This window comes from Xenopus laevis, chromosome 6L, assembly GCF_017654675.1.
Source record: "Xenopus laevis strain J_2021 chromosome 6L, Xenopus_laevis_v10.1, whole genome shotgun sequence".
Classification (NCBI taxonomy): Eukaryota; Metazoa; Chordata; class Amphibia; order Anura; family Pipidae; genus Xenopus; species Xenopus laevis.
The window spans coordinates 103,212,744-103,238,570 of record NC_054381.1 but is presented as its reverse complement, the minus strand read 5'-3'; the positions used below and the strand labels follow the sequence as shown (position 1 = coordinate 103,238,570).

At 36.0% G+C, this 25,827-nt stretch overlaps 1 protein-coding gene across 5 annotated transcripts in view; it reads left to right on the top strand.

The window, feature by feature from the left end:
* nfatc1.L (nuclear factor of activated T cells 1 L homeolog) overlaps positions 1-25,827 on the top strand; it is a 128,953-nt gene that overhangs the window by 14,224 nt on the left and 88,902 nt on the right. For all 5 annotated transcript variants that reach the window (XM_018266473.2, XM_018266475.2, XM_018266474.2 and 2 more), the window contains 2 exon segments: positions 1,298-2,396; positions 16,367-16,526. In XM_018266473.2, the coding sequence (XP_018121962.1) occupies positions 1,298-2,396; positions 16,367-16,526 (1,259 nt within the window).

Sequence of the window (25,827 nt, the reverse complement as noted above, 5' to 3'; positions counted from 1 at the left end):
AGGTTACACAGCAGACAAGCTCTGTACAACATAATGGTTTTATCTGTTATCCACTATTTAAACTGTTTCATATAGCCTTTTTTCAATTTCTGCCGTTGCTACACAGCAGCTTGTTTATATAAACTATAGTAGTGTTTGTGGAGCAAACAGGCCAGTTTTACCAGTGCAGGGCAACAGTGCAGTACTTTAAGACACTTAATTCTTTGGTCTTACTGTTCCTTTAAGCAGCCATTAATATTTTAAACTGAAAGCTAGATAGACTGATTAGGAAACTGTTTAAGAATAATTTTAGAAACTGAGTGTGTTTTGCTGTCATCTTCCTGCATGCAGCACCATCTTGTCTATTTATAAGGCTATTAATTGCATATTGCTTGGCTCTAGGGTGGCAGGCACATGTTTTTACTTGGACTGAGTCTGGCCTCAAGGTTAGGAAGTTAGGACTGAGGAGGAAGCAAGTCTTGGAGAGCAGGTAGGATTAGCAAGAATGGCATTAGAACAGGCAGAATCAGCGAGCACAAAGGGTTAAGTAATGATTGTGGCAAAGTCCAGGCACAGGTCAGGGCAGGCATTTACAAGAATAGAAAATGACAGGTTGTCCGTGCTGTCATTAGACTGCACATGAACCAGCACTGGTCTCCTGGATTCTATGTGGCTGTTTTCATGTAGCACTATTAGTAGTTGTAACAGGCTGACTGGGCTGTTTTGTTTGCCAATGTTTTCCACTGGCAATGGCAGGCAAACTCCATAGCCTATATATAATACTATTAATCTGACTAACCCAAAATATTGCTTTCCTGTTTCTAATTGGAAGCAATTTTCTACTTCAAAGAAAAAGTGTCTTAAATTTATCTGAGCATTCTTCAAGAACATTCACCCTCCTTGAACAAGTATTCATTGTACATGTCTGATGCACTGACACATCATAAAATCTGACTTGTTAATAGCACTTTAAGGCTGCAGTTATGCAGCCACATCATGAATCCCACCACAAGAATCCAAATATGGTAGCAATCTCCTATCAGTACTAATGTTATTCACTTGCGTTGCATCTGCTAGATTTTATTATTTCATTTTTTTGCATCATTAAGCACGCATAAATTGGTATCTCTGTACTGTATTCTGTTAATTTTTTATCCTTGTGCTGCTCACTGATAAAAGCACATATTTTGACCATCACTCATGCACTTTGACACTTGCAGTATCATATTACTTTTATTGTTAAAGTTAACATGAAAAAAAATAGGCTTGTGATTTTATTTCTGTTTTTACTAACATTTTTGTAATAATTTTTTTTCAGAGCACTTTAACTATGCATCTTCCAATTTAAGTGCCAGTCTGTCACTGGGTGTGATGAATTCTTCATTATCAAACCCATGCCATGGCCTTCAGTCATCAAACCCAGTCATTTCCATTATTCCATCTTCAAGTCATCTGCCTGGATATGGAGGGAACCTAGACAGTGAGGCTACTGGATATTATCTATCTCCTAGCATAAGACCCATTGGACCCCCAGCATTAGAAAGTCCCAGAATTGAGATCACATCATGCTTAGCAATGCATCCTAACCATAACCAGTTTTTTAATGAACCAGATGTTGAGGAAGCCATGCCACAAGCAAAGAGAACACATTCTACAGCAACTCTGAACTTGCCAAATGTTGACACTTACCGAGATCCATCTTGTTTAAGTCCTGCAAGCAGTTTGTCTTCCAGAAGCTGTAATTCTGAGGCTTCTTCTTTTGAATCAAATTACTCTTATCCATTTACTTCCCCGCAGACCTCTCCGTGGCAGTCACCTTGTGTTTCTCCCAAAACCACTGATCCTGAAGAAGGATACCAGAGGAGTATGGTAACCTGCACTTTGCTTAGTTCACCTAGGCATTCTCCATCTACATCACCCAGGACAAGCATTTCAGAGGAAAACTGGTTAAATGCCCCAAATTCACGCCCCTCTTCTCCATGCATCAAAAGAAAATACAGCCTAAATGGTCGTCAGACATCATACTCACCACACCACTCACCAACTCCATCTCCTCATAATTCCCCACGTGTTAGTGTAACCGATGAAACTTGGTTGGGAAACACTCATCAGTATACCAGTTCTGCTATAGTTGCAGCAATCAATGCTCTTACAACTGACCCAACAGACATGAATGATGGCATTCCAATAAAATCTAGAAAAACAGCAGCAGATCATACACCCAACATGTCTCTTAAGACAGAGCCTATTTGTGATGACCATAGCACAATGTCATCAATTAATGACTTATCACCAGATGACTATTCTGGATTTCATCACATAAGGAAAGGAAATTTCTGTGATCAATATTTATCTGTTCCACAGCAATCCTATCAGTGGGCCAAACCAAAGAATATATCTCCAACATCCTATTTGAGGTAAGACAATTACAAAATGACTCAAGATTAATTACATTTCTTTCATATATATATATATATCCATAAAATTGCTTTATTGTATTCCAGTAAAAGAAGAGTTTGCTAATTATTGTGTGAGAGATCTTTACAGCATATTAAATGTATAGATAAATGTAAGCATGCTCGGTTTTACACAACATTAATTACAGCTGGAAAACTAGTCAGCCTTGTTGATGTTAGAAATATTGTTTTTGATGACATTTGATGAACAGCCATAGCAATTTGCATTTGATTGGATTAGGTAGTATCAGGCACAGATGTTACCCTTAACCTAAGGTTCAGGTCCTAGCAAGTACCGAGGGCTGTACATTGTAAAGCAAGTTTAATGTAATAAAAGGCACAGCATTTTCCCAGTTCTAGTTACCCATGACAATTAATCAGATGTTTGCTTTCAAACAGGTGACTAGTAAATGCTATATACTGAGTGGTTGCTATGGATGACTAGGCCAGATGCAAAGTTTGCACTAACAACGCAAAATGTTTACACGTAGGTGACGGATACACTGTCTGCCCTTGGGAGACATATTTCATATTCTAGAGATACATATTTACATATTCTAGAGATGCCATCCTGTCAGTGGTCGAGTGGGACAATATGGGGCAGATTTATAAAGGGTCGAAGTGAATTCGAGGGAATTTTCTAAGTAAAAAAATTCGAAATTCAAAGTAATTTTTTGGATACTTCGACCATCGAATAGGATACTACAATTTCAAATTCGATTCGAAGTAAAATCGTTCAAATATTCGACCATTCGATAATCGAGATACTGTCTCTTTAAAAAAAACTTCGATTTCAATACTTTGCCAAATTAAACCTGCCGAAGTGCTATGTTAGACTATGGGGACCTTCTAGAGCATTTTTCTAAGTTTTTGGAAGTTGAAGTAAAATCATTTGATCGATCGATGAAATCCTTCGAATCGTTCGATTCGAAGGATGTAATCGTTGGATCGAATAATTTTACTTCGACCGCAGGTTACCCAAATTCGCTAAAAAAATACGAGTTTGATATTCGAAGTATTTCAATTCGATGGTCGAATTTCGAAGTATTTTTAACTTCGAAATTCGACCCTTGATAAATCTGCCCCTATATGTGCTCATTCACTTTTTGCAGGGGATCAAGCACACCTATGCATTCAGCTTCAAAACAACCATTTCTTGCTGTGCTCCATACACTTAGCATTACATTTCTCCGCTTTTTAGGCCGAAGACACACAGAGCTAATCGCAGCTACTTGTCACGGCTACAAAATAGAAAATAGTGATTATTAGGCCATTACAGCCTACTAGTGTTGTGCTTTGTAACTTTGTGGCCTGTTGTATGATATACAAGTTCAATGGCTGGATTCACTGAAAATGAATGCTACAGTGAATACATGCAATATTATTGTACTGCTCTATGAGAACTTGCTGTACAGGTATGAGACCTGTTATCCAGAATGCTTGGGACCTGGGGTTTTCTGGACAAAGGCTCTTTCCATAATTTGGATCTCCTTATCTTAAATCTACTAAAAAGTCATTTAAATATTATTTAAACCCAATAGGATTGTTTTGCCTCCAATAAAGATTTACAGAGAAATAGGAAATCATTCTTAAAAATTGTAATTATTTGAGTCTATGGGAGATGACCTTTGCATAATTTGGAGCTTTCTGGATAATGGGTTTGCTGAAAATGGATCGAATAGCTGTATTATATTTACTCTCTGTAATTAAGCAGGGCATATACCACATTTGAATTTCATTTATTTATTCAACAAACAATAATAACAAAGTGCAAATGAATTCATTGGGCCTTGCATATATTTTCAACATTTATATTGGCAGTTTCTAAATAATATTGTGACATGCAGATAGGCCAGCAAAAGCAAAATAATGGCACCACCCACCCCCTTTTTGCCAATTTATATATTTTGCCCTATAATTTTAGTGTAAAGATTTACATGTAAGGACTAGATTGTTGTCTTTCTGCTGGGAACCTGGATATCTGCTTACTAATTGGTTATATGATAGGTTGTTTAGTGGATGTTAGATCAGTGCTGCCCAATTTTGTGTATTGTTGGTATTATAAATGTGATTCCATACAAGGATATCTATCTATGGAGTTTTGGGCATACTGGTGGCTATAGGAATTCTTCATAAGGCCACTGCAGATATATAAGATAATGGATTATTGGGTCACTACTTGAAAAATGTTTTACTACATCAGTCGTTAACACTTGAACCATTCCCCACCACCAACAACAAGCAGAGATGAGCAGAACCTTTGTATTGATCTCAGAAGATTCTTCAAATTAAATAGTTGCAGTTGTATGATATTTTGCTGATGGATTTGTTAGAACATTGCTATATTTTGTCTTGAAATAGGGGTGTTTGGCTTTGTCAAAATGATAATTTTGGCAAGAGTAATTTAGTAGTCATTTTGGTTCTGCATGTATTATACAGCAGTTAGAACCTTTGTCTGCTAATACAAAAGAAACAAGTGCTTGGCAGGAAAAAGTTTAAAAGGACTGATAAATTAGGAGCACCCTACTAGTGGAAATAATTTTTAAATTAGTATTCCTCTGGAATTTCCTGAGTTCATAAAATGTTATAGTGTTTTAAAATTATATTTTTCCCCCACCATGTTCCAGGCTTAATTTATTTGAATTTCCTGTTGTGTTGTGCATTTTTCTGTTTTATGTCTGTGTTGTTTCCTTTCTACAGTTGTGTATACAATAAGAGGCTTATCCTGGTATTCGCAAAATTGTCAATAATGTAACTCTTTATGTGTCATATATAGTAGGATTCAATTGTAGACTTTATGTTTTTTGGTTACTTGTAACTTTATAAGAGGCAAATGAGGTGTAGAGTGCAGTGTGCCTGGGTGCAATTGTATCTTAAACCTGCCTTGGGCAGGTGCTAAGTACAGGGCTTTCATTTAGCAGTGCACCTGCCAATTCTCAATTTTGCACAGTTTTTGATGTTGGTGCTCGGATCTAGCAAATAATGTTGCATTTCAGGTAAAAACACCACTAATTGCACTGATCCCCTTATTTTGTAGTTGCGGACTTCAGTGTTTTATCAAAAGAGGTCATTTAAAAAAAGGTATCATCACTTGAAAGATGTGTGTACAAGTGCAAGTGGTGCAAGTAGTGATAGTCTGGCAAGTCATAGTTTCAAATGTTTTTTTGTTAGTGAATAATGTTGTTCACTATTTTACTAAGATACCGAGGGTAATTTATGAATAAAATGCAGAGACATTGTGCCCTTGAGTGTCAGCAGTGCTAGGCCACACAGAGTGTTGGCTCTGCTGCTCTCAGTCTGAGTTTTTTTTGCAGGTTGAGAGAAGCAGATCCACTCTCTAAAGCTCCCCATAGACGCATGATTCTTCTTGCCGAACGACCAATTTTAGCGAAGTCCGACCAATCCTTCGAAATTATCGTGCGGTTAGTGGGATTCGATAGATCGAACATTTTACGATTTTTCGGCCGACATCAGGAAATTGATCGACCAGGTTAAAAAATCTTTGTCGGCCCCAGTGCAATCTATGTTTGCCGGGCCAAGCAGGCAGCTCCCCTTTGTTTTCCTGGCAAATTTGTCTTTTTAGTTGATGGTCAATTCGTACGATCGTACGATCGTTCCGAGAAAATCGTGGTCTCACGATGAGGATCTGATCTTTTAAAAATCTTAACATCTATGGCCAGCTTTATGCACCTCAGTAAAACAGCAGGGATCAGCCCCAAAATGCCTGCTTTCGGATTCTGTATTTGTCAGTGCAGTTGTACTTGAAAAAAATTATCTTTTTCTCAGATTGAAATGTTTTTGAAGTTTATCAGATTTTTTTTACACTTTTCTCGCCAAAACATTTTTGAAGCTTATAGGCCCCAAGTATCTTTCAAACCAATGGGCTTATAAGCATTGGTTTGAATGTATTTATATCCCTCAATTAACTCAAATTCTGAAGGGTCCGCAGTCATCTTGGCACTCAAGAAAATTGACATGAGAAATACGATAAAAGATAAAACACGAGAAACAGAATTGGGAATGTTTGACAATTGTTTAAAAAGCTGCCTCTTCATGATATTGTAATTTGTATAGGACTACAAAAATTATACTAATGCACTCACTACAAATAACTACATCAATTAGATCTGATACAAGTAATTTCTCTTCTGTACTGTCATATTCAGTGGCAGTGTCACATAGGTCCTGAGGAATAGGCCCTTTCACAAAGAACCCAAAACTTAGCTTGCTGGTTCTTCCCAGGAATACGGGAAGTATATGGTCTCTTGAAAAAAGGAATGTGTTATATAAACTAAAATATAATAATATTACTTGATCCAGTGATTTACTTACTACTCTGTTGACAGCAGCTTTTGAATACAGTTATCTAACATACACAGACACAATTGCTTGAAATTATTACTGCACTTATCTCTGGTAAATAATCTAGTTTATTAAACATTATCTATGTATGCATTCCTTATTTGTACCAGCAATGTTTAAAGTTTTACATTAGAGAAGTGTTTAAAAAAAACAACTATTTCTTTAATGGTAAATGTTACAGTCACTATTTCTGCCTAACACTTCTGACTCATTCTGTATAGTAAAGATTTCTAGAATCCCATGACAGGGTGGGAAGGAGTAGTCACATGAATATTGGAAATATACTATTTTTTAAAGGCCTATTTAGCAAAAAAAAAAAAAAATTCATAAAATATTGTATCTTCATTTTCTTTTTAAATATTATATCTTTTATGCACAAACTGAAATGCAATTTTGAAAAATGTTAAATTTAGATTGAAAAATGAACAGATCATCAACCTAGAAAATGAAAGTGTGTTGCAACACGTTGTACTAGAATTGCTAGATAGCCATCTTACAAGGTTAGCAGGATGACACAATGAAAAGAGAGGAATCCTCAGCTGACTTCTTGTGTTGTGCTATACTCTTCTGTACTTCACATTAGTCCCTTTTGTACCCATATATTAGGAAGTCCTATGAAATTGAGATGGTTACAGTGGGTGCACTGTAATTATGAAGAAATTAATGGGATTTTGGCAGCAATATATTGAAGGACACATTCCTTAGTCAAACGTCCTGAAGGCTCTTGGCACATGGGAATCCTATGCCATGAAGTGCCCGCGTCATACTGAGAAGCCTGTCTTTATCTTTAATTTAAAAATAAACAACAACAGATTTTTGCCCGAAAACGATGCCCCTTTCAGAAGCAAATTCACCTACAATTATGTTTGGGAAGTATTGGGAGCAAGTTGGAATACCTAGAAATAACCCACACAAACATGTAGAGACTATACTAATGTATTGTAGATTGTGCCCTGCCTGGAGAGCAATATTAACCACGGCACAATTATACTGTTTCTCTCTATCATGTTTACCTGTACCATACGCCATATAAATTCAGTATTTAAGAGGACCTTCTGCAAAATGCCAGTGTAAGTTTCATATGCATATATAGCACTTTAAAATAATAATTTATTTATGTCCTTTTTCATGGGCAGACAGGTTAGAAAACAAAGCCTGTGAGTGCTCTGGCAGCGCCAATGCGATTATTGTTTAAAGGAGAACTAAAGCTTACCTAAAGATGTAGACTAAAAATATTGTACATTATGTTTTGAGCTTTTGTACCAGCCCAATGCAACCGCAGCCCTTTAGTAGGGAAGATATGTGTCTCCAAAGATGCCCCAGTAGCTCCCCATCTTCTTTTCTGCTGATTCACTGCAAATGCTCTGTGCTGCTGTCACTTATGGAACCCGCAATATACAGTACACATAGAATATAAATGTCACAATATAATGCTGATTAGGAATTACTATAGATAATTACTACATGGCAGCACAGAAACCAGTGCAACCAGCATCAGAATTTAATGTAGCATCAGCTTATATTTGAGAAATACCTCCTTTTCTGCTGGATAATTTGCGACTGCCTCTAAACTTAGCTTCTCAACAGCTGCTCAGAGCCCACTGGGCATGTGAGTGTCGCAGACACTTTCTAAGATGGTGACCCCCTGTGACAAGTTTTAAGTCCTGGATCATTGCTGCTATTGAGAAGCTGAAACTTTAGGCTGATGCAATAAGGTCATTATATAAATCATGCCATTTTTAGCCATATTAATTTTTAGAGTTTAGTTGTCCTTTAAGTCAATGGGGCAATTGAGCATTTGCTCCCTGCTTCTGAGTTGGAAATTGCATGGTCAGCAAAATGCTCACTCTTCTCATATGCTAAGAAAGTAAAAAGATAAATGAATAAAGGGTTATATGGGTAATGTTTTGAGGAATGTTTTATATAGAAGTTATGCAAATATTATCAGTCTCTTCACTTGTGGTTGTGTTCATTATTTGAAAGTATTTAGATATAATGTAAGTAGTGTTATGGGCTACATATAGCACAGAATACGAGCCACTGGTGTCAATATATTTTAATTAATTTTTGTTGATTTTAGTTGCTTGAATATTCACATTTTTTTCTCGAATTGTGAAAAGAAAAAAAAGAAATTTTTTTTAAAAAATATGCTGAAGGTTTGCCCAGGTGCAGTAATCTGTAACAACCAATCAGCAGGTTGCATTCACCGATCATCTGTTTAAAAGAACATCTGATTGGTGCCTATTATAACATATGGAGATAAGGGTTCAGATTTTATTCAGGATAACCCTTAGGATTCTGCTGAATCTTGCTTAAAAGCGCTGCATTCTGTGCATTCCTTATTTTTGTTATAAAAGGTGTTTTGGTTGTAATAGGGGACATGATATGACTATTATACTATTATATTAAAGCTAAGGGAATTTATTGTAAGGAAAAAAAACACAACTACAACTTTCTCTTTCGACAATGACAGCAGATACCTAACACAATAAAAGTGTTAAATGAGAGGGCCTGGGAAGTCATTACAAGAGTCATGTAAACCTATACCAACCATTTGTAGTCCCTGGACTGAAGGTCAGGAAATTACCTTGTGTCTTTCTTGCTTTCATAAGAGCAGCAGTCTATTCACACTACCCCTGGGCAAATAAGACCTTAGGGATTCTTTCTTTCTAAAGGTGTAGAGACAATAAATATATTGGAGGATTATATATTTACAGTATATATATATATATATATATATATATATATATATATATATATATATATATATATATATATATACATATTAATATATGTTTACTTACCACAGCACGTGGCAAATTTGTGATCTGAAAATGGTAATTGTGCTACATATGTGGCAAGAAAAGACATACATTCCAATGAGCAGAAAATTGTAAACTTGTAAAGCTGAATTTTAAAGTATACTTCAGACTTTTTAGCTAAGTATATTGGAAACTGTAGTTTAGGACAGCTTAGGGGGTTATTTATTAAAGGTCGAGTTTGTGAGGGTTTTTCTATCTCGTAGAAAATCACAATTTAAACAAACTTGAATATTTGCTTATTTTTGAAAAATGTCAAAACTCGATTGAATGCATTTTGGTAAAAACCCGAATACCTCAAACTTATCGAGTTTATAGGCTAAAAAAACTTGAAAACCTCCAATTTATTGAGTTTTCAAGTGCAAATCATGACTTTTACATGAATTTGCTTCTTTTATTATTTTTTTTTGATACATGTTTTGAAATATTGCTGTGAAGTGAAGTTTTTGGGGGTTGTTCACCTCTAAAAATCGGCTTTTCTTTTCCATTTGAAAAAAACAAAACAATGCTGGTCTTTGCCACAAGGGCATTTGCAGGAACAGTTCTTACCATTATTTCCAGAAACTTACTTCTTTTCCATAGGCTATAGTAAAACAACATTGCAGGCTGGAGGAGAAAATTTTTAGATGAAAAAAAAACTTGAATTTTTAGAGATTTATTATACCCTAAAGCAACTAAAAATCCAAATCCGTAAATACTCCCGCTAAAACCTGTCAAGGTCATGTAGAAGTCAATGGCAGATGTCCCTGAAGGTGTTTTTTGAAATAGTTCCGCACTGGATAATCGGGGGGTTTGGGGCGACAACCCAAAAAAATCAAGTCATCGGGGCGTCAAACTCAAATAAATTGTATAATCTGAATTTTTAAAGGATTTTATTGAGACTTTTCCCACAGAGACTTTTTTGAGCTGATTATTTGATAAATGAGTTCAATTTGTGGATGGGAGTTAGGCTGACTTTCTTTTAATAAAAAAAAACTAGATACATTTGAGTTTTAGTAAATAGCACCATGTGCTAAACAACACTGAGAATTCAGACAGAGGATCCACCAATTCTTCAGTTCATACTCTCTTTAATAAAAAGTAGGGATGGGCGAATTTTTTTGCCGAAAAATTACGGCCATAGACTTGTAAGGCATTGTGTGTCAAAAAAATGTCGGCAACATTTCGCCGTTGGCGAACCGAAACGGGACAAATTCGCCCATCCCTAATAAAAAGTTGTTAGACACATGGGTAGCACGAAACAACATTTTCCTTGGAAACTCTTTAAGTAACTTCTTTTTTCCGGAATAAAACTATATTGCTTTTTCCTACCAAAAGTTGACAGGTTTTTTAAAGCACACAAGAGATGAAGAAGCTGTAAAGAGGAGTTTTTTGGTTCTGCAGCATGGGAAGGCTGCAAGCACACTTTGCACCTTCGAAATAGTATAGTGCATTAAAAAGGTGCTGATCATATTGCATTCAAGCTCTGTCAATGGGTTCAGGACTCTGTTTCAAACAATGTTTGAGTTACCCATTTAGGGTGGTGGCACACGCTGCTATTCAGGGAGATTGCTTTGGGTGACTAATCCCCCCTGAAATGCCTTCCCGCTGGCTAGAATGTGAATCGCAGGTGGGATAGCACTTGAATCGCTTCAGCTTTTTGAAGTTCAACTTTGGAATACGAAGCAATTGTATTTAACAGCTATTCTACAGCTATATGCCAGGTTCAATAAATATATATTGTTTAATTGTTTTTGGTTTAATTTTGTTTCACAGGATATGGTTTATATTTTATACTGTTGCTCTGCACTGGTAAAAGCTGTGCGTTTGCTTCAGAAAGACTGCCTTGTAGCCATGGGGGCAGTCATTCAAGATGCTGGAAAATAGGCACGTGTTACAAGCACAAAACAAATAAGCTCTGTCTAATACAATGGTGTTTTATCTGTTATCTGCTATGTAACCTGTGCCTTTTCTCCTTTTTTCCAGCTTGAATGGCTGCCCCCATGGCTACATGTTTGTATAAACTATAGTAGTCTTTATAAAGCAAACACACCAGTTGTACCAGTGTAGGGGAAAAAGTACAATATGTTGTAGTGACTTTTCATAGTGACTTTCATAGTTTAGTATTACTGTTCCTTTAAAGTTTACCCTATGCTACTGACCACATTGCAACAGAGATTTTTTATCAACCCATTGTGCCATCAAACCGTATGCTGATGTCACAGTATTTATTTTGTATGTTCAGGGGCGGAACTACCGGGGCCCGCACCCCCTCAGGGCCCCCCGGCGCATATTCCCGGGCCAGTTCCGGGTGTACGGAGGGGGGCTGGGGCCCGGCTGCGCGTCCTGCGCCAGGGCCCGCCCCCCTCTAGTTCCGTTTCTGTGGATGTATGTAATAGTCAATCATAAGTTTGAATAATGTAGCTTTTCATACGCTAATAGATTTCTCTGATGAGGTTCTGCTTGGCAGACAGGATGCTTCACATCGTCAACATATTTGTATTATAGGAAAGTGGTTAGAAGGTGTGGAATAAAAAGAAAAAGCATTCCCCTGTTTTGGTCACAATATGTTTCCTGCTCCCATGGAGTATCTTTCCATCTGAACTCCCTAACATTTGTTCTGGGATATTACTGCAAAGAAATTTTGGTTATTTTGCTAATTGTATTTTAACCAAACTTCCTTCCACAGCAAGGGTCCATCAACATTAAAAGTTTGCTGCACTACCCTAATATATGCCATACGTCACTGAGGTCAAAGATTATGTAGTGAAACAATTTCCACCGTGTTTCATGTATTGGGCTTGTTTCCATCCCATACACATGGATACTCTTTGATTGAATGGTAATTTTATCAGCCCATTTCATCAGAGGACACTGACGTTATTGAGCCTGAATAATATAAAAAAACATGATGCTAACTGCCCCTGAGCCAAACATGCTATTTACTGTTATGGTACAGTTTATCAGGGAGTTCCCGCTTATAACAAGCGGAACAGTCATATTAGTTGTTCAAGTGTTCTTTACACTAAAATGAGAAATCTATGAACTATTCCTCTCACAACCTAATTCGCTAATTCTCTCTATATTTACTTTTAAATATATGACCAGTAAATGCTGCCTGCTGATTAGTTGGGGCAAAATATTGTTTTCATTAAGAAATAGAAGGGGCATCAGGGTGTATAGTAATGTATGGAACCCTTTAGATAGCAGAGGTTTCTACCTTTTCCAAGAATTTCTCTTTTTAGTTCAGTTTATCTGTTTGTTTTGCACATGCTGCCACTTTCCTTTTCCCATATATTATTTGACAGCTCAAGAAAATGTTCTTTAGGGGCCTGGCCCACTTTACAGTAGTTCCTGTCGAAATTATGTTCACATTCTCTCTTCACTGCTCAGCTCTGACTAATTTTCTTCATACAAAAACGGCACTAGGTGAATCACAGAGCCTAGTAAATCCCCTCCAAACACTTATAGTTTAATGGTTCCGGGGGAGCTGTTTCTCTTAACACCTTTTATTTTACAATTCAGTTTTATTCATCTCAGGTGTTCGCTCTCATTCATTATTTTATGAACATGGCACCAACAGTTTGGAGGAAAAGTGCAAAGCTACAATAAAATAAAATTTATTAAAGGACAAAACATTATATTCTTGTGCCTTCTTGTTAGGAATGCTTTATTTAAGCCTTACTTTTTATGGTGGACATAAGTCTACTTTTTTTTTTTTTTTTTTTTAAATGTCATTTTTTTTATTGATGAATCGTACGTATAAAACTCAGTATGTATCATTCAGTGCAAAATTGAACACCATTTGTTTGATGTCATTGAACACAAGTCCAATTGCTGAAACTTGAGATGATCACAAAACTGATAGGACTGCATTTAGTTGAGAAAGCAGTCATTTCAAAAACATAGTTCATGGATTGATATGTGCACTGCCAATGTGCAGTTATGTATCATAGTAAAAACATAAATATTAACATAAGCTAAATAGAATGGAAAACAAACAAGAAGAAAGATAAAAAAAACTATACAAGGAATGTTCCCATCTTAGGTTTCACACAAATTGTTTGTCAGTAGGTTGAGTTTGTAGTTAAGTACTACTTTATGTCTATATAGACATTTAACAAACTGTTTAATCATTTTTGGTACCATATGCTCTTAGCGCTTACCTAACCCCCACTGTGGTGTGTGGAATCAGAAAAACACTTTAAATGTGCTGTTATTAGAGCTATTGTGGTTGGTTGTTTACCAAAACCATGCTCTGCTTTTTATACAGATATTGTATGTTTTGAAATGCAATTGATGTAGCAGTATTGTAAATTCTAGGTTTTTCATTTTCCTACTTGTTACTGTTTATTTAAATATGGTTTATTCTTAGAATTTCTACACAGGGTTCTACATAGATTTAAGCCTCCAAATTATATAGGTTTCTTATTCCTGGAGGAACAGCCAACCAGATAGACAACCCAAAGAGAAACTTATAGGATATATTGTGGATGCAATAGTAGACACCAGACTCTGCTGAAGGCATGTATGCCCTGTCCTGGGAAGTTAGAAGGTGCAAGTATTTGTTAGTACTATTATCTGATTTTTGTCAGATAAAGTCTCATTATGAGTATAACACAAATATAATTATTACCCCTTTAATGGGGGTACATGAAGTATAAAAAAATAATTATTTGAAGTGGAAACTGTAACTGCCGTTCGAAATGGTTGTGTTAAAATTTTGTGGTTGTTATTCGGGATCCTGGTGTGTGGCTGGCCTAACTTCTACTACCAACCATCTCCTCTGGTAATGTCATGGGCTTGTCCCAAATATCCTGCCTAAATCTGGCTACAGGGGTCGGCACTGGTATCAGAATCTCAGTGGAACTTCATGTCGTGTTGGGTGTACATAGAGAAGGGACAACATAGAATCTGTCTTGTTCTATGACTTGCTGACCTGTGCATCACTAACGGCAACTGATCAGTGATACTAATCACTGTTTAGTATTGAGCTTATTAAATAAGTGTTGCAAAATGTTTTATATTACATACATCTTTGGCCTGCTTAGAAAGGTGTCAATCTGTGTTCTCTATTTTGAAACGCAAAAACCTGTGCCTAAGGTCACAACCTGCCCCACAGTTCGTAAATGAAGCACAGTATTTTTTTTTAACTGTAGTCAAATTCCGTTTCACCAAAAATGGAATTGAACATAAAAACAAATTTATCAAATGAATTAACTGACTATTTTCTCATGATAGATTCACTGTACACTCCGAAAGTTATTTTCAAGAGTATTAAAGATTGCAAAGTTAACACTTATGCAATTGGCTTTCTAAATGATAATATATAAATGATACAGACAACATACAACAGTGGTTGCTGATCTAAAAGGCAGTGCTTGTTTATCCTTTATTTTTTTATTAAACAAACAATATAACTGAGCTGTGATATAATGCTTCTCTGAGCAATGTACAGATATACCAAGTCTTCCATCTTTTTATGGAAGCTTTTTTTTATCTCTAAATAAATCTCCTTTTCTCAGATTCTGCTATTTTGTTGGTGCGTGCCAAAGTTATGTGAAGATTAGTTTGTGGTACAGGTATGGGATCCCTTATCCGGAAACCCGTTATCCAGAAAGCTCAGAATTACGAAAAGGCCATCTCCCATAGACAACATTTTAAAACAGTACCTTCTACTTGATCCAAACTAAGATATAATTAAACTTTATTGGAAGCAAAACCAGCTTATTGGGTTTATTTAATGTTTACATTATTTTCTAGTAGACTTAAGGTATGAAGAGCCAAATTACGGAGAGATCCTTTATCTGGAAAATCCCAGGTCCAGAGCATTCTGGATAACAGGTCCCATACATGTATTGTTTTCTTATAAAAGGTGCTTACAACTGCTTAGATAAAATGTTTCACAATATGGTATATTTATATAGTCTGTTGCTAACATTGCATCACAAATGAAATGGAAATAATGATATTGCTGCTACTTAACTGCTAATAAATTGCAGTGAAATACTGCATCTGAAATATCATTTCATTGACTTTGTAAACTACCTTTTCTAAACACATTTTAATCAGGCTGTTGATTGTGTATTATTGTGTGAGACTAAACATTAAATGAAATGTGCAAAATACAAATGTTTTGCTTCCCTACCTTCAGTCTGCTAGCTGCCAGGGCCCTTGGGGGTAATTTATTTTTTAAATTATAATTGTAATGTAGTATCACCTTGAGATATTTTAACATCAAATGTCCTTGAATAGTGTTGCCTACAAAAAATAGAAATATCTTGTGTTTGTGTGTGTGTTGGAGATTCTGTCTTTCTATGTCTATGTCTAACAGGAGTGATCTGGGATGGCACAAGAGGGGATTGTGGGGGACAGGCAACACAACTGCATTTAGCATGTATAATTATACGTTTATAGACCTGAAGCTATACAGTCTGTTTATGCAATTTAAATGTCGCAATTTATTACTTTTTTCCATTTTGAGACAAATAAAATCAATACAAAGGAATTTAGGGTAAAAAAAACCCTAATGCATACAGTTTCCATTTAGCTAAGAAGTGAAGCATCAGCGAGTCTATAGTCATTCATCTTCATAAAGAGAAAAGAGGTTTTGTCAGCTTTTAAATTACTTATGTCATGGCATTAGACCTATTGATACAATTTTAAATGTTAGATAGCTAATCATGGTCTCCAAAGTAATAGTGCTAAATTCCTGTGGTGTGGAATGATATTTTTGTATAAATATTTAATTACTATTCTTTTCCATTATAGCCCCTCTCTGCCTGCCCTTGACTGGCATTTGCCATCCCAGTCAGGGCCATATGAACTTCGGATTGACATGCAGCCCAAATCCCACCACAGAGCTCATTATGAGACAGAAGGAAGTCGAGGGGCTGTGAAGGCATCTACAGGAGGACATCCCATTGTTCAGGTAATCATTTAATTAGTGATAGTGTGTTCTTTTACTTTTGGCATGGAAACCCTAATTATGCTGTGTGCATTACTGGAGTACCCAAGCACATTCTCCAGGAATGTTATTATGCAATTTATATAATTAGTATTTCAATGGAAATGCACTAATTTCTGTAAGGGAGTCTAGTGTGAATGTAAGGCTAAGGCCACACTAGGCGATAGCGCCGCGATTTGACTCGCGGCGACTTTTCGCCGCGACTTTTAAGCCGCAATCGCTGGGGAAACTTTTGCGCTGGCGTCTATGGGGAATCGCCAGCGTAAAAACACACGCGGCGATCTTTTTTCTATTGTCGCTCGAAATTGCCGACAGTAGAGAAAAGATCGCCGCGTGTGTTTTTACGCTGGCGATTTTTCGCGATTCCCCATAGACGCCAGTGCAAAAGTTTCCCCAGCGATTGCGGCTTAAAAGTCGCGGCGAAAAGTCGCCGCGAGTCAAATCGCTGCGCTATCGCCTAGTATGGCCTTAGCCTAAAACATGTATACCAGTGTTGCATTGCCTTGTTGTCATGAAGATATTCACTAAAAGTTTTCAGATGTAAAGTAGTTTCAAATGCTGACAGCAGTATATTAAGCAATTATATAATTTATTATTGTCATAAAAAAGTGGTGTTGCAATATACCAAAACCAAAACATACATGTATTAGCAAAAATCTCACACCCTTTCTCAATTGGTTTAAGCAGTAGAAAGGTCCAATGTAAATGTTACACCAGGGAGAACAACCTACGTCTATGCCATCTCTATAGATTTTTATGGAAACTACCTAATATCACTGGTGTAGGTAGTAGCAGGCCTGAAAATGCTCACTATAGCACAGTGGTTAGCATTGCTGCGATGTTAGGGTCCCTGGGTTTCCTTCCACAAGGGCCCTTAAATGTTAAAAGTGTAATATTTATTGGTAACAATGGAGATTCTGTTCCTATTTTAATGAATCTACAATAAATATTACACTTTTAAAGGGGTGGTTCACCTTTAAGGCAACTTTTTGTATGTTATAGGATGGCCAATTCTGAGCAACTTTTCAATTGGTTTTCATTATTTATTTTTTATAGTTTTATAGTTGTTTGCCTTTTTCTTCTGACTCTTTGCTGCTTTCAAATGGGCGTCGCTGACTCCCTTCTAAAAAGTAAATGCTCTGTAAGGCTACAACTGTATTGCTATTGCTATTCGATATTCCTGATCTTTCTATTCAGCTCCTCTCCTATTCATATTCCAGTCTCTTATTCAGATCAGGGTATGGTTGCTAGGGGAATTTGCACCCTAGCAACCAGATTGCTTAAAATGCAAATTGAAGAGCTGCTGAATAAAACGCTAAATAACTGAAAAACCACAAATAATAAAAAAATTAAACCAATTGCAAATTGTCGTAGAATATCACTCTCTACATCATACTAAAAGTTATCTCAAATGTCAACCACCCCTTTAAAGGGATGCTGTCATCAGAAAACAGATTTTGGCATGGAAAAATATTTGATCGATGGAGCCAATTAACTTGCCTGTATGTTTTTAGGGTGTGGAAGGAAACCAATAACATTAAACCACCAAAAAAGGTGGCACATGACACAATATACAGTATATTGATCACTCACCACATGGAACAGGTGGTCCAGGTGCACCAGCCCCAGACCCTCAGCTTTGGGAGCAGATAAACCAGCAAAATACAAAAAGAGGGGTATTGTTAAAGTTAAAGGGATACTGTCATGGGGAAAAAACATTTTTTTCAAAAACGCATCAGTTAATAATGCTACTCCAGCAGAATTCTGCACTGAAATCCATTTCTCAAAAGAGCAAACAGATTTTTTTATATTCAATTTTGAAATCTGACATGGGGCTAGACATTTTGTCAATTTCCCAGCTGCCCCATGTCATGTCATGTATTTCGCTGGTTTATCCGCTCCCAAAGCTGAGGGTCTGGGATTGGTGCACCTGGACCACCTGTTCCATGTAGTGAGTGATCAATATATATTGTGTCATGTGCCCCCTTTTTTGGTGGTTTAACATTATTGGTTTCCTTCCACACCCTAAAAACATACAGGCAAGGTAATTGGCTCCATCGATCAAATATTTTTCCAGGCCAAAATCTGCCTGTCACCAGAGCACTAATTTAAAGGAATTGTTCAGTCTAAAAATAAAAACTGGGTAAATAGATTAGGGATGCATCGAATCCACTATTTTGGATTCGGCCGAAACCTTCGCGAAAGATTCGGCCTAATACTGAACCGAATCCAGGGGTGAGATGGGGAAAACCGTTTTTACTTCCTTGTTTTGTCACAAAAGAGTCACACGATTTCCCTCCCTGCCCCTAATTTGCATTTGGTTCGGCAGGGAAGAAGTATTCGTCCGAATCCTGCTGAAAAAGGCCGAATCCCAAACCAAATCCTGGATTCGGTGCATCCCTAAAATAGATAGGCTGTGCAAAATAAAAAATGTTTCTAATATAGTTAGTTAGCCAAAAATGTAATGTATAAAGACTGGAGTGACTGGATGTCTAACAGAACAGAACACTGCTTTTCAGCTTTCTTGGTTTCCACCAGGCAGTAACCGGTGACTTGAGGGGGGGGGGCACATGTGTCATAACTGTTTTCTTCTGAATCTGTGCTGAATGCTTAAGATCAGTTTCAGACTCACTGAATAGTTATGTCCCATGTGCACCCCCCCCTTCAAGTCGGTGACTAACTGAGTCGCTGAAAAACTAAAATCATCAAAAACTAAAATTTTCAGGTTTTCAAGTTTTTTGGGGTTTTTATGATTAATTTTTAAGATTTATTATACTGTGAAGCTGGAAATAGCTGAAATTCAAAAATACTCCAGCTAAAACCTGTCGAGTTTTTTCGGTGGGTTTTACTCGAAAACTCAATTAACTTGAGCAATTCAAGTTTTTTTCCCGTGGAAAACTCGATTAATTTGAGTTTTTGATTTTTTTCACTCCGAATTTTTTCTTAAATCGGAAAATATTCGAGTTGTGAGTTCATTCAAAGTATAAAAAACCTCACAAAGCTCTAAAATTCATAAACAACCCCCTTAATATCGTTAAACAAAAGCTGGCAACAAAGCTCTCGAAAATGATTTGCCATAGGATAACACTAGGATCATCGCAAGTAAAACACAGTCGGACGATTCTCCCGAAGTGGCCTCATGAGGAAAATTCAGGCGACTTTGGAAATCGAAGAGTTGCGAGTGCATTAGCGCAGGCAATTCTTCATTCAAGCTGACGGAAGGCAGTTCGGGAGATTGTCGCCCTGCAGAAAAGGCGATTACTCGCCAGACAACTAGATCTCCCCGAATCTGCCTGTCTGCCCCAACCATTGCCTTTAAGATCTTTGACCCTAAAATCCAATTATCTTTCTTTTATCTTTCCTGCTGATTCACAGTACATTATGTAGTTTCAGTGATTTACCTGACTAACAATATACAGTGTATATAAAATACTGTATAAAATTGTTGATACAAAGCCGATTATTAATTATTTTAGATTAAATGGCAGTATATAAACTGCTCATTCTGCATCCAAATACCTTAATACTCTGTCCTGTGGCATTAGCTTCTATGACAAATGTAACCACTTTCTGCTAATGTTTTGAATGATTTCTTACTATTGCTAAGCTCAGCTTCATCCATTGTCCAAAGCATTTTGAGATTGTGAAGTGCAACTGTGAAGGTAGTCTAATGAGATCAACAGATGAAGATCAAGTTCTTAAACTCATTGTATAAGGCGAGGTTACACAGGGCGTTTTTTACGTCAGCCTGTAGTTTTCTTTTCCCAACGTGCATTTCTCTTTTTTCTCTTTCCCCACAATTCCGTTGTTACGAGTGTTTGCACGCCCCGATATGCTGTGCGTCGTCATTTACACAGTGCCACTTTTTCTTGTAGTGTCACATGCTAGTGTCACATGTTCTATACCTGGCCAATGGTAACATGGTAACATTTGGTTGCTCCTTTACAAACCTGCAAATACTTATACGCGCAATCCAATTCGTGAGAGTTTGGCCGCCATATTGAAAATACTCTGTATTTCAGTGATGTATTTCCAAACCTGCGGATCCCTTATAGAGTTCAATAAAATGGTGTTTCCTGTGTCACCTTGCCCTAAAAACAATATTACCGTACTGTACTCCACAAGTAGTTTATACAATATAAGCTAATAATATATTTATACCTGTACATTTTTGCTGTGGGTGTGCTAATCTTCTTCTTCTTAATGTGTAGTTGCATTTTCATATATGCATTATTTATTACTTAACATAAATAATCATCATAGGAAAATTTTGGATGCACATTTTTAATGACTATTTCCTCCCCGGTACGTGTGAAGATATAAGGACTTAAGATACAAAATGGGATATTTGTGTGTTCAGTATACTTATGTCAAGTCATGCATCAAAAAAGCACATTTGATCAAACATATCTAAAAATTAAAGTATTTTTTTATTCAACCAAAATGAAGGCATTTTCATGCTTCACTAAGATGAGAAATCCTTTTGAATTCTGCGTGGGCTGCAAACAGAAATGTATATCACACATTTTTGAGGTCTGAATTTGTGAACAGGAAATGTTCTATCTCATCTGATAACATTTAGAAAAATGTGAAAGCTGGTAATATGTTTGTTTTATAAGTATAAGTGTGTAGTGCAGATGCTGACGGGTTCTTCTAGTTTGATCAGTGACATAATAAACTAGTAATTAACATGCTTCTGTTATGTATTACATATATAGTAGTTTTTAAAATAAATAAGATAATTAGGGTGTTTTGTTTAAGCATGTGGCTACTTACATCAGTGAATAGAGAAATCTCCCATCACATTTTTCATCAGTCACTACTACTGTCATGAAAAAAAAGCTATTGATCTTTTATACAGTGATTCTCTGCATATTCAAATATTTGATTGATGAGCTAAATTTAATACGGGTGAGTTCGTAGAAAAACCATACGTTTATGTGGGTGTAAATATGTGCCACTGTGTGTGCTTGTATATTTTCTGTGAAACCTTTGAGTCAATCCTAGTCAAGAATATATTCTCTTTGCAATTGTTAGATGAACAATGGAGATCTCCTAGCATCTCTAAGGGATTTATAGTTGTTAAACTTCTGTTGCTTAGCTGTCATTGCATTAAAGGAGCGGTTCACCTTAAAGTTAACTTTTATTATTGTGTAGGCAGTAGCAGTATAAGCCAATCTGAAATTGGACTTAATTTTTTTAAGTTTTTTGTTGCTTTTGATTACTTCAAAATATTTGTTGTACAGCTGTCAGGCTTGAAAGAGGACCATCTATTCTATAGCATACTAAAATGTACTTAAAGAGGAACTTCCTCTTTAAATAAGAAAGTATAAGAAAAGTATAATTTAACATCATGTTTGTAGCTGACAAAATTGTTTGCCAGTGATACAAGAGCATTTTTTGGTGCATTCCTATTGCATATATTTTTTGCTGCCACTAAAGCACATTCTTTACCATTCTTTATTCTAAATGGGTGCCAGAGTCTGAGCCTTTGGTCAGTCCCAGGCTTATTCTATAGGTAAACTGTTTATGCAGCACTGAAGGTTTGATGTAGACCAAATTACAAATGTAATTTCCAGCCCTTTGTAACTGCACCTTTCCTGGCCTTTCCTCACATCTGGCTTGGCAAATTAGTCTTGGGACTGAGAAGATGAATGAGTCTTGGACCACAATAAATGAAGTTGGACTCATGGAGTGAAATTCTGTTTAAGAACAGTACTCTGTTGGTTGTTTCGTAGTTTAACTGCCGCATATGTTGTTGCATATATTTTGGTCATGTTTGAATTTAAAGAATATTTCACTAAGCCATTGAAAATCCTAGAGTGATGCTTCTATTTTAGATGACTTAATGTTTGCTCTTCAAACCTTAAAAAAATGTAATGTGCTGTGCTTGTCTTATTCATGCTTTGTAGCTTAAAGATGTGGCACACTTTGGGCATTAAAGGATATGAAACCTTAAAGGAGAACTAAAGTTTAACTGAAGACATAGGGCAGAAATGTTGTACATTATGTGTTGGGTTTCTGTATCAGCCCAAGGCAAACACAGCCCTTTAGCAGTAAAGATCTGTGTCTCCAAAGATGCCCCAGTAGCTCCCCATCTTATTATCTGCTGATTCACTGCATATGCTGCTGTCACTTACTGAGCTTAGGGACCAACTCATACCAACAATATACAGTACACACAGAATAGAAATGTCACAATTTAAGGCTGATTAGTACTTAATACAGATAATTACTACATGCCAGCACAGAAACCAGTGCAACTAGCATCAGAATTTTATAATCAGCCTTGTAGCATCAGCTTATACGACAGGCCAACCTCATTTTCTGCTTGATAATTTATGACGACCCCTAAGCTTAGCTTCTCAACAGCTGCTCAGAGCTCACTGAGTATGTGAGTGTCGCAGACACTTTCCAAGATGGTGACCCCTTGTGACAAGTTTGAAGTCCTGGATCATTGCTGCTATTGAGAAGCTGAAACTTAAGGTTGATGCAATAAGTTCAGTATATAAAATATGGCATTTTTAGCCATATTCATTTTTAGGGTTTAGTTATCCTTTAATACACTACAGGTTTATTAGGGACATGCAGTTAGCGTAAATGCTAGCCTTTTTCCTAGTCCAGGGTACTGGGTTTTGGATATATTCTTTTATTTCCCAGGTATTTTATTTACAGACTTGGGCTGAGCTTTATGGTTTTTGTTTTAGAGCTGAGGAACATGTATTTCCTTATATTTAAAGTCTTGCTCTAACTGATCCATTTTTATGCACAAAACCAACAATTAAAATAAACTTTCTCTTATTTTTGTTTACTGCATCATATGATAAACATTGCTCAATTTTTTTGATGTTATATTTGTATAATGGAATTTATAAAAAGCATAAAGTATAAGACTTTAATTGTAATGTGCGGTTAAACGGGATATCTAACTGTGAAAGTAATATTTCCATAGCAGCAAGAAAAGAGGGCTTTTACATTGCCGAACAACCATTTTTTTTATAGCCATTGTCTGCTAATTTATGTAGAGATAATGCAAACATTTCAGCACTGTGGTAAATGTACCCCTCCCAAATTCACGCCTGCAGGCACTAACTGAAAACACTGTGTCTATTACCCATATGCTACAATTATGCAGGTAAGGTAAATGAGAAAAAAAAACAAGACATTAATACACATCTGTGAGCCAGAATACAATAATTACATGTATTGTAGCCAGGCAAACATACCACAAAGCAGACATTTTATAGCTCAGTCATAAACGGCTGGCACATTTTACCAGCAATTCCACATGGGTTATTGAAGTATTCTCATGGCGTGCACTTGCCAAATAATACAGTCACACTTATTCAGTGTGAAAAATATTAAATTCAAGTAATTGATTTCATCAGTTTGAAACTGTAAAGCATGTCACTGGGATTAGCCCCATTGTCTCCACGTTTTAAAGGTAGGATTTGCTTTATTAATGTGCACAATGTTTTGTAAACTTTTACTTCTTTCTCTATTTGTTTTACATCACTGAATTTGCTGTAACTGCAGAAAATATATTTGAAAAAAATCCTACTTACAATATGGATCTTCTGCTATGCCTGCTGGCTCAGAGTATAATATAATTCCTGTACCCTGTTTTACAGTATAAATTGGGGGCTTTAATATGCAATAGCAATCTCTTTTGCATTGGCAAAACTGATGATATTATGCATCCATATGCAAGTATATTGGTACCCAATCCTCATCTCTTTGTTTTGTTATGCTGCATACTCTTCATGCTTTCATTAGCTGCGTTAATATATCTGCCTTCCTGTATGATCAGCCTCTTAACTATAGCGAAACCAATGACAAACATCAATTAGATAATTTAAAGACAACTTTATAATATCTATATCATGACAGTTGTATATTCTAATTCACTGAAACTGTTGTGCATGTATACAATACAGATAAACAGCTTTGCATGTCAGTCTAGTGCAGCGAGGCTCTGTAGGGCACATTTTGTGGTGTTATGGTAAAATGGTAAATTTAAATTAAAAAAAAAATAGTACTCTAATACAATACATGTGTCACTGGTACACAATAGCGATTATATATTTATATATATATATATATATATATATATATATATATATATATATATATATATATATATATAGAGATATATATATATATAGAGATATATATATATATATATATATATATATATAGAGATATATATATCTATATATCTATATATCTACATATATCTATATATATATATATATATATATATATATCTATATATCTACATATATCTATATATATATATATATATATATATATATATATATATATATATATATATACTAATTTAAAAAAAAGCTCATACAATACAATTTTTTATTAAATTAATTTTAACATAAATTTTCAATTCCATCTATGAGATGATTTCTGATATGACGTAGTTAGAGGAGGCATACATCAAGTATATCATATACACGCATTAGGTAAAGTCTGGTTCCATTTCTGCTTTCAATGAGCCTTTCATGCAGTAATAGTGTAAGCTCTGACAAGCAGACAGGAACCCTTGCACGTCATATATTTTGAAGAGGTGTGAACTATATTTGTGTGTGCATGTAAAAAATCCCTTAAAAAAAGCAAAACGAACAAAGAACAGATGTCTTCTGCACAAAGGACATACAGTTTTTATCACTCAGTTTATTTTGGTTGCAAGTAAAAAGGATCCATATGAAATCTATACAGCAAAACAAGTGCAGTTAACCTCTCACATTAATGCATTTTGACGTTGCGATATAGATCGGCTCAGCCTATAACCAGACACACCATTCTTTTGAGCTTACCTTCCAAAAGCTGGGTATACAATATGAGGCAAGTGATATATTTTTATATGTCTATATGTCTGGTTAGAACCAAACATCTGGAGTTTATTCTAAATATAATATATTGGAATAGGTGGCAGTGGGCTTTGAAGAACTATTGCTATGGTTCATTTGCATGAAAGGTGTTATTAATCATTTCTGATAAAGAAAAATATATAATAAAAATTTGATTCAACATTTAGCCTCCAGCGTATAAAAGAGAAGCAACACTTGGATGAGAACAGGTTCGATGGAAATGATATGGTTTTTCATTAAAATATAAGATGCGTCTATCTTGTGTTGATTTGCTCAATAATTTAAGGGCCACTACACTTTCATATATCTTTCCCATGTGTATTTGCCCAGTGCAGATTATAAGATCTTAATGTTTATATGCTTTATCTTGCAGTTTTAAC